Source organism: Ailuropoda melanoleuca, chromosome 8 (genome assembly GCF_002007445.2).
Source record: "Ailuropoda melanoleuca isolate Jingjing chromosome 8, ASM200744v2, whole genome shotgun sequence".
Taxonomy (NCBI): domain Eukaryota; kingdom Metazoa; phylum Chordata; class Mammalia; order Carnivora; family Ursidae; genus Ailuropoda; species Ailuropoda melanoleuca.
In genome coordinates this window covers 128,177,226-128,189,860 of record NC_048225.1, presented here as the reverse complement: position 1 = coordinate 128,189,860, position 12,635 = coordinate 128,177,226, and the positions used below count along the sequence as shown (strand labels likewise).

At 60.4% G+C, this 12,635-nt stretch overlaps 2 protein-coding genes across 4 annotated transcripts; one reads left to right on the top strand and one right to left on the bottom strand.

Moving 5' to 3' along the window:
• Positions 1 to 6: 6 nt before the first annotated feature.
• On the bottom strand, positions 7 to 6,922 carry THBS3 (thrombospondin 3). Of its 3 annotated transcripts, none has more exons than XM_034667506.1 (16): positions 6,747 to 6,914; positions 5,516 to 5,722; positions 4,695 to 4,951; positions 4,484 to 4,586; positions 3,686 to 3,712; positions 3,393 to 3,475; positions 3,253 to 3,304; positions 2,979 to 3,127; positions 2,626 to 2,766; positions 2,413 to 2,490; positions 1,878 to 2,030; positions 1,568 to 1,678; positions 1,184 to 1,291; positions 750 to 909; positions 382 to 500; positions 7 to 249 (listed from the first exon to the last, which is right to left on the bottom strand). In XM_034667506.1, exons 1-16 carry the CDS (start codon positions 6,823 to 6,825, stop codon positions 157 to 159), a joined length of 1,920 nt encoding a protein of 639 aa, XP_034523397.1. In that variant the 5' UTR covers positions 6,826 to 6,914; the 3' UTR covers positions 7 to 156. The 3 variants fall into 3 exon arrangements, with proteins under 3 accessions (XP_034523397.1, XP_034523398.1, XP_034523399.1); XM_034667507.1 differs by having other exon boundaries at positions 7 to 253; positions 6,747 to 6,911; XM_034667508.1 differs by lacking the exon at positions 1,568 to 1,678 and having other exon boundaries at positions 6,747 to 6,922.
• Positions 6,824 to 12,313, top strand: MTX1 (metaxin 1). Its single transcript, XM_011236133.3, has 9 exons — positions 6,824 to 6,855; positions 7,671 to 7,905; positions 8,907 to 8,976; positions 9,097 to 9,176; positions 10,627 to 10,719; positions 10,913 to 11,095; positions 11,223 to 11,299; positions 11,711 to 11,865; positions 11,964 to 12,313. The coding sequence occupies exons 1-9, from the start codon at positions 6,824 to 6,826 to the stop codon at positions 12,176 to 12,178; spliced, it is 1,140 nt and encodes a 379-aa protein (XP_011234435.2). The 3' UTR covers positions 12,179 to 12,313.
• The last annotated feature ends 322 nt before the right edge of the window (positions 12,314 to 12,635 follow it).

Genomic DNA, 12,635 nt, shown 5'->3' with positions numbered 1-12,635 from the left:
CCCGCTCAGCAGTCTGGGCTGTGCCCTGCGGTCCGCCAGGTGAGGCGGACGTCCAGCAGCAGGAGTGGAGGCTAGACTAGGGCAGTGACTTCCTCCTCAATAGCAGTGGAGAATCAAGGCTACACCATACAGGAAACAGAAGGTACTGCAGGAAGGTCAAAGAACCCCAGGAGGACTGGCTGTCTCTCGGCCCGCCCTACCTGTCCTCATTGGTGTCACAGACATCCCCCACCAGGTCGCTGTCTGCATCTGTCTGAGAGAGAGGGGCCTGTTCTCACCATCTCTGGATAACTCAACATCATGGCCGACCGCTTCCCTCGGGAAGGGCTGGGGTCTCACCGCCAGGCCCTCCCGCCTCCCTGCCCTCCCTGTCCCCTTTACCTGGGTAGGATTGCTCATTTCAGGGCAGCTGTCACAGGCGTCTCCCACCCCGTCCTCATCCCTGTCTGTCTGCAGGGGATTGGGGACTTTAGGGCAATTGTCCAATCCATTGGGGATGCCTACAAGACACGCAGGGGGCACAAGCCTGTCACTACAACTGGATACACTCTCTTCTGGAGCTCGTCTCCCTCTCCAAGGACAGCTGGGCAGGGAATGCGCCCACACCCTCTGGCCAGCTCCTGCCTCGCCCTTCCTCACATTCCCAGGGCCCTCCACCCACCCAGGCCTCCCCCTGCCGTGCTCAGACTGCCCAGCCACCCGCATTCAAATCCGCACAGGCCTCCCAGTCCCCCCAGTCCCGGTGGCACCGTCCCCATCCACATCGTTGTCACACGCGTCCCCTTCCCCGTTGCCGTCTGTGTCCTTCTGGTCATTGTTGGGAACGTTAGGGCAGTTGTCACAGGCATCCCCAAATGAATCTGTGTCAGAGTTTTGCTGGTCCTTGTTGGGGAACAGCCGACAGTTGTCCTGGGGTGAGAGGAAGAGTCAGGCCTCCCTTGCACCCCTGGCCACCAAGCCCTCACCTCGTCCCCATGCCCGTGCCTGCAGTCACCACGCTGTGCCGGCTGCCCACCCGCCCTCCATAGAATCCATCTTGTCCAAGGACATGGTTTATGCTTCCCTAATTGAGAGTACTGAGGCCCTTCCTGCAAACCTGCCAGAGACCAAGGGGGGACAGGGTTATGGGACAAGGCATAGAGGGGAGCAGAGGAGCTGGAAGGGACAGGACTGCCAGAGCCACCTCGACATTCTTGATCCCATCGCCATCAGCATCATCATCACACTGGTCCCCCACTCCGTCGTTATCAGCATCTTCCTGCCCAGAATTGGGTGTCAAAAGGCAATTGTCCTAAAGGTCAGGGGAGGAAGAGGCCAGACAGGTTGTGGCCTGCCCCAGCCTGGGCACTCACCCCGGCCGGCCTGCCTGCCCGCCCGCCCCACCTCTGCCCCAGCCTGGGCACCTACCCCTTACCCAGCCTGGGCGCCTGCCCGCCTGCCTCACCCCTGCCCCAGCCTGGGCACTCACCCCTGCCCGCCTGCCTCACCCCTGCCCCAGCCTGGGCACTCAACCCTGCCTGCCTGCCTGCCTGCCTCACCCCTGCCTGCCTATCCGCCTGCCCCTCACCTGTTTGCAATGCTTGTTGTTGTCCATGCATGGCAGGGCCTGGTCTGGGTAGCCATCGATGTCTGTGTCAGTCCCACACACATTCCCATTCCCGGCCCAGCCCACGTTACACTGGGCAATGGGAAGGGTAGGAATGAGGGCCAGGGCCTCCATCTTACACCCAGCCTTTTCCTGCTCCAGCCCCCATTCTCACCAACCAGTTCCTGGGCCCCTTCCCACGCAGGTCCCCATCCCAGGCCCTAAGCAGGATCATGGCCCTATCCCTTTCTCCAGAGTCTCCTTTCCCTCCCAAGCCCCAGGCCTAGCTCACCGAGCAGGACACTGCCCCGTTGCGTTCAAAGAGACAGTGCGCGTGGACATGGCAGGGGCTGTGAGCTGGGCTGTGGCAGGTGCGGGCTGGGAGGCAGCCCTGACTCTGGTTTCCTAGGAAGCCCAGGCGACAGGGGCCACACTTGAAAGAGCCCTAAGAACAGAGAAGCAGTGTCTCAGGGAGGAGGGTCAGCCTGCGGCCATCCAACATCAGGGCCGCCCTGCCTGAGGGGTGTGGGATGGGCACTCCCAGCCTGATGCCAGCTAGGTCAGTCATTGCCTTTGGGCTCTCCTGGCAGCCTTTCGAGATGTATCCATGCCCCGTTTTTCAAGTGAGGACACTGACTCTCAGGAGACCCGCTAGAGGTCACAGTGAGAAGCAGAACCAGGATTCCAAACCAATGTGTGCCATGTCTATGTGGCCTTCCCTAGGGCAGGAGGAGGGAGGCCAGGTGTGAAGTGGGGTGCATGTGTGTGTGTGTGGCACGTGGCCACACAGCCCAGCACCCCGGCCACACTCTGGGCGCTCAGCTCACCACAGTATTGGTGCAGATGGAGTTCGGGTCACAGCCGCCGTTGTTCCCATCATTGCACTCGTCCACGTCGTTGCAGACCTAGAGGGACAGACTCTGGGTAGAACCGGACCTACGGTGGGTCTCCTCCAGCAAAGCCAGGACCCCGTGTCCAGCCCAGAAGCCCCTGGTCCCCGCAAGGCCAAGACCTCGTCTTCACGCTCCACCCAACCTGACCTGTTTGCTGGCGCGGGCATAGTCAATGCCCACACCGGACACCCGAGTGCCTTTGTATCCTCGAGGACAGGCCTCACAGTGGAAGCCGGGCATGGTGTTGACGCAGCTGGCCCCGGGGAAGCAAGGGTCAGCGTGAGCACACTGCGGAGCAGAAGGGGGGGTGGTCAGGCCCCTGCCTGTGCTCTCCCCACCTGGCCTCACTCACTGCGCTCTGACCCTCACCCCTGGACCCCCCCCCCAAATGGCCCGCCAATGTCCTAAAGCCCCAGCTCTCCCGCCCCTGGCTGACACCCACCCCCCCCTCCTGGGGCCTCTCCTAACTCTCTGTGCCCTTCCAGACTGCCCTCCCCCACCTCATTGATGTCAGTGCAGTGGGTGCCGTTGCCTTGCAGGCCGGGGGGGCAGGGCCCGCAGCGGTAGCCGGGGTACTCGTACACTTCCATGCAGTCCACGCCTCGGAAGCAGGGGTTGGGGCTGCAGTGGGAACGCTGCTCGTGGAAGCCTGAGGGGCAGGCACAGTCAGAGCCACCCAGAGGTGGCCATGCCAATCCCTGGAAGTGGAGGCCGAAGCCGTGGGCTGGGGAGCACAGGGACACCATCTGGAGCCCGCCCCACTCTCCCACTCACCGCACACCTGACACTCCATGATGGTGTTTCGGATTAGAGACATTTCCTTCACCTGGTAGACAGAAGCATGGGGACAATCGGCTCCTCGCACCCACCACCCCACCCAGAGCCCACGCTGCCCTCCACCGGTTCACTCAGACCTGGTCTCGGATATCATCGCGCAGCTCCACCAGGATCTGGTTGAAAAGGGTGAGCTGCGTGACCAGCGCCTTGGTCTGCTCACCTGTCAGGGCCCCAGGTGCAGAAAGGCTCAGAACTGGGCCACAGCCCTGGTCCGTCTTTGGGGTAACAAGCCAATCCCTGCCCCTGCTGCCCACCCCGCCTTTAAACCCCACCCCTCTCCTGGCTAAACAGGACTTTGTTTCAAGCAGCTGCCCAAGCTGGGCCGCCTCCCAAGCCTCTCAACCCTCCCACCTCCTCGGGGCCTGCTCACCGAGAATGGAGTGGAGCGCGTTGGTCACTGGAGAAGAGAAAACACAGAGGGTAGAGATGCGAAGAGGGCCAGGCCGGTGAGGAGGAGGAAGGAAAAGAAGGGCAGGAACAAAGGCCTAGAGGAGTCTTGGAAGAAGGACGGGCAGTCGGATGGTAGGAGGGCAGAGGTGACAGGCAGGGAGCACCAGCTCTCCCCACTGGGTGAGGGACCCTGCAAGGCAGTGCCTCAGAGTCAAAACCCAGATCCTCCTGGTTCCCAGGCCTGGGAACAGCAGAAGGGATCCAAGTAAGAGGTGATCCAGAGCAGGGCCCCCAGCCACTCCATTTCCACTCCCCTCGCCCCCCAAGCTTCTGGGAAAAGTGGGCGTTTTACTTAGGTAAGAACCTCTGAACATCCCTTTCAGAGACCCCAGGCAGATGGAAAATGCTCAGAGAGACTGCTGGTAGGCAGTCGAAAAGCTAAGAACGAAAGCTAAGAAAGACCCAAGACCTTCTGGATCACCAAGACCAAGCAGTGAACATTCTCACCCCCGCGCGGAGTGCTGGGGAGTTCTGTTCTCCTAGGATGGCTCTATTTTCCCAGCCACCCTGGGAGGCGGGGCCACCTGAACATGGAGACTTTTCAAGCCATGCCTCCTCGGATGGCTGTATCCTTTGGAGATCATAGAGCCAGAGGTGGAGACTGGGGATAACAGAGTCAGAAGCCCCAGGAATCAGTGAGCCAAAGAGTGTTGAGGGGGAAGTCAAGGAGATGAGAATCAACAAAGACCACCGGAAGTGAGGGTCAGCTCCGTGTTACCTGCGTTGTGGATGGACTCGTCCCCCTGGAATGGACACTCACTCAGGGCTCCCACCCGGGCCATGGACCCGCCCAGAATCATTTTCATAGATTCCACGAAGCCCTGGGGATGGGGGAACAGGAGCAGAGTAACGTGGGGAGACCCTCCAAGTCCTCCCACGGCTGGAAACTGCGTCCTCAGGAACTCAGGGGGCCCTCCCTCCCTGCTCACCTGCATCCTCAAATATGCCTTCTGTCCAGTCCGAATCTCCAGCCCGTCGACCTCTGCTGGAGGAATGGGGGCCAGTGCTGGGAGGCCAGCATGCTGGTCTCCCAGTTTGCAGTCCACGTAGAGCTGCAGGGCAGGGCTGGGTCGGGCAGGACCGCGAAGCCGCAGGAGAGCCGTGTGTGTGCGCCCGTCTGCCAGGCCTGCTTGCTGTAGGTTCACTGCATGGACTCTGCCGTCTTCTCGCTGGTACCGCACCAGCACTGCCCGGGAGGGGAGGTCAGTATGGGTCCTGTCCCCCATCCCCTGTCTCCCAGCTGAGCCTCAGATCAACTCCTCTGGATAGCACGCCTATCAGCCCCTAGTCAGCTCTGTATCTCTCGCCACCTTGAATGTGATGGGTTCACAATAAATGCTTTTCAAACTAGTTCAGAGACTAGGACGGCCTTAGTCTTCAGGCACTCTGTCCCTTGCTAGGGTGGCAGCTGGTTCTGTACCAACTGGACTGCACCGGGGATCTGAGGGACTGCTGTATACCCTTGCTGGGACACGGAGACGTGTCTCCCCCTCCGCCAGGCAGCCCCAAGTACAACATCCCCTCCGTACAAGGGTACAAGTATTAGGCCTCACTCTAGTGTTTGGGTACCTGGCCTCCTGGGGCACCTCCTAAGCACCCCATTCCAGGTGCCCCCTGGTGCCTGAGCACAGACGGATGGGACCATGGGCCCCCAGGGAGCCCAGGGAGAATTAAGAAGGATATGGGAGTGGAGATGAGGGAAAGTGCTCAGGGGGTCGCCGCTGCAGGAAAGGAGATGCCCACCAGTCACCTTTGTTAATTTTGCCCACAACTGAGGCCTCCAGCCATCGTGTGTTGTCCTGGCGAGAGTAGAGGCCAAAGAGGACACCACCCTGCTTCGGGGGCAGGCGGAAGGTGGACAAGAGGTAGATGTCTCCCGCAGTGAGCAGGGCTGCCCGGATCTTCTCTGCTACAGCTGTCATCTGCCGAGACTCGCCCACGGTCAGCAGGTCAATCACTGGCCAGGCAAGGATTACCAAGGTCAGAGAGAGGGGTCCAAGGCCAAGGCCGGCCCTTTCCCCTGAGACCTCAGGGGTGGAACATCCTTCATCACTACCGCCAACTCCACCCCCGACAGCGTTAGTCGCCTTTTTGAAATTCAACCCTTGTTGCTATCAGAAAACAAGGCGTTGTGTCTTCCTTCCCCTCAATATTGCATACTGCCTCCCTCTGGGAACCCGAAGGCCTGAGGCTCTCTTGAAACACAGAAACAGCGCCCGGCACACTCCAGATGCCCCCACCAGGTGGCGCAAGGGAGCCACTGTGCTGATCCCACGCAGAAGTAGCACCTGGTGCCCACAGCGCAGAAATGGAAAAGCAGTTTCTCTTTACGCTGCTGGGTTTGACTCATTCCACACCCAAGTGCCCCTCCTCCCATCCTGGGGGCTCAGCACACACACTTTGGATGAGAAGAGCTGCCCAGCGAGGGCTCCGTCCCTCCTCCTGTCTGCCTCTCTCCCACGGGAATGTAGGACCCAGCTCCTCTGCCTCCTGTGTCCTGGGCAGTCTGTGGTTTCCCTTCCAGCCAGTCATGAATCCGTGCCTCTGTCATCTGCTCCAGCTACCTCTCCCACACCCACAGGCCCATCCCACAGCCAGACCTCCGGGAGAGCCCAGACCTCGCCGTCCCCACCCCCACCCTGTCCTGGGGCAGCCAGGAGCCCAGGGGATGAAGAAGCCCACCTCTGCACTGCTTTCCCAGACGCTGGGGTGCCTGCAGATGCTCAGACACCAGCCCAGTCAGGGCAGCCCTAGCACCCAGCTCCTGAGTCCTCTGCCCTGGCCTCATGCTGACCCTGGCCAGTTCCTACTCACCCACTACCCTGTGGTGTTCACTCCTCCCCCTATGGCCATAATTTCACCAACTCTTCCCTCCTGTTCAATTTCAGGGCTCTTCCCTGCCCCACATGTTTCCTGCTACTAGGCTGGGGGCAAGCGGAGAGGAGGCTGAGAGGGGTCTAAGAGGATGGAGACAGGCTTACCCTGCAGGTCCTGACTGGCAGATGCGAAAGTGCAAAGGAGGAGAAGAGCCAGGGCCCCCCGAAGTTCCTGCGTCTCCATGCCGCTCAGCTGGCTCACTACCCCTGGCAGGCAGGCGGCTGGGAGGGGAAAAGGCTAGGCGGAGAGAGCAGGAGCGGGGGGCGGAGGGACTGGAAGGGGGAGTTGAAGGGGGGGGCCAGCAGGCGGGTGAGGGGGGGCTGAAACAAAGAGCTGCCAATCAGCCTGGAGGCATCCCCAGCTCTGGGAACCAGGGGCACTGGGGAAGAGTCTGGAGGCCTCCCTGCCTCCTGCCTCTCCCTAACGGTCCTCTCTCCCACCTGGCATCTCGCTGTTGGGGGCCACTCCCGAATGGTACTGTTTTCTGTAAGTTACAGAAGGGGAAGGCAGGAACCCCTGGCAGGGGCAGGGGCAGTGCCAGACAGTGGGCTTTACTCCACAGCTGGTATGAAAGGATGCCAAGGGAGTGGTGGAAACTAGCTTGCTATCGTGCCCAGGGGATGCCCACATGTCTTCAACTTTGCTGCTCTGACGAAGCAAGTGCTCTTTATTGGGGGGGAGGGTCCCCTGACACGTGCCTCCTTCCTGGGAAAACGTGGAGGCCTCCGCTGGGAACTGGAGGGCCAGTCTAACACAACGGTCGGCGAAGTGGTTGGAGGGAAGGAATCAGGAACCAGGAAAGGGCCAGCAGGTCCAGGCGTAAACCAGGGGACTGGCCAGGGGCCGGGGCCAGACTGGGAAAACGGGGTACTGGCGGGCAGGCCGTGACCCGGATGAAGCGGAGGGGCGCCTCGGTTCCCGTTACCACGGCGACGGCCCGCGAGCCCCACCCCCTCCCCCCACCCAGGCCCCAGCCCGACCCTGCTTCGGCCGCCGCCACCGCCCCTGTTTTGTTTCCATGGCGACAGGCGGCGCGGGGCCGGCTCCAAACATAACGCGCTGTGGAAAACATGCGGCTCGGGGGACCCCCCCGCGGCCCGTGCTCCGGGCCGAGCCCCGCGAGGCCCTGGCCCAGCCCAGGCCGCGTGCAGGGCTGCGAGAAACCCCAGAGCCGGCCCGGGAGCACAAGACCCGCTGGAGCTGTTCTGCTGGTCGGGGGGCTGGGGGCTACCGTCAGTGGACCTGGACAGCCTGACCGTGCTGGTGAGGGGTGGCGCCATTGCCCTCTGCTGCGCTCTGGAGGACTGGGGAGGGAGCCGAACTGACCGATCGTCCGGATTTTGCCAGGGCGCCTTAGCACGAGCGCACTGGGGGAAACTGAGGCAATCAGAGACTGTGCCTGGCCCATATGGGCTCATGCCCTATGGCTTAACAGCCTAGGTTTCGTGCAGCCACAGCAAGAGGCCTGTTCGGGGGTTCAGGAACTGGGTCTTAGTCCTTGCTTATCCATTTACTGGCTGTGTGACCTTGGGGCGATCCCTTCTCGTCTCTGAGCGCTGTTTCTTCATCTGGAGATTTACGGAGCCTGGACGATCTCAGGGCTCTCAGGCTTGGCATTCCTGCCTTCTCAGCCTCCCTTTCCTCCCCCTCCCGCTCCTCGTCCTCCCCCCACCTCGTCCTCACTAAACACCATTTACTGGGCTTGTTTATTGAACCAAAAGGCTTACCACCGGGCTCTGTGGGAAAAGCTTTGCAGTCAGAAAGACTAGTTCACTTCATTCATTCACTCACTTCTTCATTTAATAAGCAGGTATTAGGCCTCTTCCGAATATGACACATTGGCGTGCAAAGATGAGTAAGACTTAGTTTCTTCCCTGTAGTTGTTTACAGAAAGGCAGATACCTTAGCATAAAAGTAACGTGTTCAAGTGCTAAGGTTAAAGTAGGAACAGGCCACAGAGACTCCCAGAGAAGAACATGGTCAGTGCTTCCAAGATGAGAGATACGCTGGTTAGGAAGAACTTAGGAGGCTGGGTGCGCATCAGGTAGACGGCAGGAGAGGAGACAGAGCGGAGCCTTTGACTGGCAGACCTGTCCACAATCTCTCTGAGCTCCGTGTTACCCCTTGTGAGTGGCAGCCATAAGGGCCACCTCTTCTTTTGTGAGGCAGGTACTAAGCGTAGCACAAAAGGAATTCAATAAATGTTATTTTTCTTCCTGATTCCCCTGTGGGGGCCTCTCTGCCTTCTGCTTCCTCCTCTGCAGACCTATGCCAGATTCACTGGTGCCCCGCTCAAGGTGCACAAGGTCACCAACCCCTGGCAGAGCCCGTCAGGTACCCTGTGTTCCTGGGGGGTGAGGAAGGGGTGGAGCAGGAGATGGACAGGAATGTGGTATAAATATGTACGGATAGGCAGTTAAGGGTCTGGTGGGCATCCTTTTTTCTCAATGTCAGGAACTCTGCCTGCCCTTCGGACCGGTCATGGAGAGGTCATCTCGGTACCACACAAGATCATCACCCACCTTCGAAAAGAGGTAGGTGGCTCGGGTAGGAGGGCTGCCAGTGAGAGTAGTTCAGTCGTTTCAGTGCAACACACTTTTATTGATAAATTTACTGATAGATGCAGGGGACCCAGAGCTTCAAGAAGCACGTAGTCCAATGGAAGAGACATAGCCAGAGCTGCTGGATGCAGTAAAGCACTAGGCTGGGCATGAAGCTGGGGCGCTGGGGAGGCATCCGGAGGCACAGTGCCTTTTGCCTGCTGGGCAGGGAGGGAGAGGTGAACGGGCTAATGACACAGGGAAGGGAGAGGAGGGCAGAAGAGAACATCTGGCTCAGAGGAGGCCCTCAAAGATGGCTCCTGTCCTTCTCACAGGGATCGGGTTGGGCTGGATATGGGGCTCAGGATGGACAAGGCTTCGAGCCAGCGTGGGGAAGTTGAGAAGGTATTACAAGAGAAATAGGGATACCTTGACTATGCTCTTTCCTCTGTCCTTGACTGTGTGAACGTGGGCAAGTTCCTTCACCTCTCAGAGCTGTAAGTTCCTTGTTTGTAAAAGGAGGGGGCTTAGGATGTTTTCTAATGGCTTCTCTAACTTTCAGGGGAACACTTGTCAGAAGTAGGGCCGTCTTCTTCATTTCTGCTTTCCCAAAGGTGAAGGAGCTGGGGAATTCAGTGGAGGCTTGGGAGGCATGGAGAGAGGGGATCCAGGTAGAAGGCAAAGTTCCTGGCAGGGACTGGACGACCACCCTGATTCTTTATGTATGAGCACAGCTTTTCCACTTTCCAGAGTGTTCTCTGAGCACAGCCACATTGAAAGAAGATTCTACAGGGGAGAAACTGAGGCTCAGAGAGGTTTTTTTTTTTTAAGGATCATGTTCTAGAGGTGACGTGGGGACAAAACTTGCTCAGGTTGTGGAGAGGGTTGCTGAGGACCAGACACTGGAGCCTCCAAAGATGTGGCAGGCTGAGACCTGAGGCACAGTTAGAAAGTGTGTGGTGGCGCCCGGGCCATGGAACGAAATAGAAGAAATAGCCCTGGACATTGAGAGAACAAGCCAGGGGCCCTGGGCATGAGGATGGCATCCCCTCGTTCCTGGGGCATGGACTGAGGCCCACGCAGCATCTGGGCTCCTCTCTGCCAGCCGTGCGGTGCCCAGACTGGGGAAGTTCCTGTTAGAAAGTTGCCGTCAGCAGGCGTGCTGCCAGCTTTCCGTGGAGGCTCCGGGAGCCGCTCCTGGTTTGTGGCTGGGCCGGCCTTTCTCCCCACAGTGGGCACCCGACTTTGATGGCCAGCAGGCTCCAAGGCCCAGGCTTTGCGCCAACAGCAACAGGCTACTGGACGGGCCCAGGCGAGGGGCCTCCGCGGGAAGAGCTGCTTGATCTACCTCTGCTACGCTCAGGCCGTGAGGGTAGCACCAGGAGGGATGCCTCCAGTGCCCCGGAGCCTCCTGGTACCCACCTCATGGGCATTTCCTCCACAGAAGTACAACGCTGATTATGATCTGTCAGCCCGGCAAGGGGCAGACACCTTGGCCTTCATGTCTCTGCTGGAGGAGAAGCTGCTCCCGGTGCTGGTGAGCGCGCCCAGACCTCCCAGCATTCTCGGCCAGTAAGGTGGTGGGGGGGGGGCGGTGGCAGCAGAGACATGCGGGCACGCACGCGGAGACACACACGCATGCGGAGGCCAGGGGAGCACAGAAGCCCACCCTAAGTCAAGCAGGTGCACTGGCTCAGACCTGCTTCATCCTTCCTGCCTCCCCATTCCAGATACATACTTTTTGGGTAGACACCAAGAACTACGTGGAAGTGACCCGGAAGTGGTATGCAGAGGCCATGCCCTTCCCCCTGAACTTCTTCCTTCCCGGCCGCATGCAGCGGCAGTTCATGGAGCGGCTGCAGCTGCTGTGCGGGGAGCACGGGCCTGAGAACGAGGAAGAGCTGGAGAAGGAGGTACCTCTGGGGCAGGGGGCTGCTGTAGGAGAGGAGCCCCAAAGACGACGGTCAAGAATGGGGGTGCCCAGGATGGGAGGCAGCTCTGTTCCCACAGCTGTGAGCCCACCTTGTGTCCTCTCTACAGTTGTACCAAGAGGCTCGGGAATGCCTGACCCTGCTCTCCCAGCGCCTGGGCTCTCAGAAATTCTTCTTTGGAGACGCGTGAGTCTGTCTCCAAGGGAAAGATAGATGGTTTGGGAGAAGATGCGGGTTCAGATGTCACCGCAGGGACTGGGGTGGCTCAGGCGCCAGACAAGAGGTCCTTGGGACAGACACTGGGCCCGATGACAGTGGGGCTGTGTGTGAGGTGGGAGGGCTGCCAGGCACAGGAGGGGCCTGCAGGGCTGTGGGGCACTCAATGTGCCCTTTATGCAGCCCTGGGATAGAGTCCCATTCAGGCCCAGGCTGGCGCCACCTGGGGAGCCCTCCCCACGCCAGGTCCAGAACTGGGTGTCCTCTCCTCCCCTGGCGGCCCTCTGCTGCCAGAGCCCACCTCCCAGGGCCCGCTCTTCTTCCCACTCTATCCGCACCCCTTCTGCCACAATCTCTCCCCTGCTCCTCCCTCTGCTCCAGCCCCGCCTCCCTGGATGCCTATGTCTTTGGCTACTTGGCCCTGCTGCTGCAGGCCAAGCTGCCCAGCGGGAAGCTACAGGCCCACCTGCGGGGGCTGCACAACCTCTGTGCCTACTGCACGCACATCCTCAGCCTCTACTTCCCGTGGGATGGCGGTAAGGGCACACGGCGCACGTGTGGGCCCCAGCCCTGGGGACAGTGGGCAGGGCTCCAGGAACTAGCCCCCCGCCCACCTTCCTTCCTTGCTCCTCAGCCGAGGGGCCACCCCCACGCCAGACGCCAGTGGGCCCGGAGACTGAGGAGGAGCCGTACCGGCGCCGGAACCAGGTCCTCTCCGTGCTGGCGGGCCTGGCAGCCATGGTGGGCTACGCCTTGCTCAGCGGCATTGTCTCTATCCAGCGGACAACGCCGGCTCGGGCCCCGGGCACGCGGTCCCTGAGCATGGCTGAGGAGGATGAAGAGGAGTGACTCGTCCTCACACCCCCGGGACTGATTTTTCTACTGTCGTACATTCCAGAGGCCCCCGTGTTTCCCTGTTGTTGGTACGGCTGGAAGTGGGGTGCCACTCCCATAATAAACTTGTCCACGGTAGTTGGAACCAAACATTCTCCTCGAGGAGCCACCGTCTTTCCTAGCCACTGTGCAGGGGCCCGTCTGGGGGCCTGACCTGGGCCGCTGGCGCCCGGCTTCCCTAGCTGCCCGTGCCCTGACGCTGTCACCGCTGCTGCCCGGGAGAGACACACAGCCCCCCCGTGTGGGGCCCAGCCCTCCTCATCTCCTCCTTTCCTTAGCCGCCCCCCACCCCCAGCTGCTGTTTGCACAGACGGTGAGCTCACCCTGGGCCCCGGCCCAGTTTCCACGGAGCCAGCACACAGCACACTTACACAGCGTGGGGGTGGGGCCGCTGGGGCTTCCCTGTCCTCTC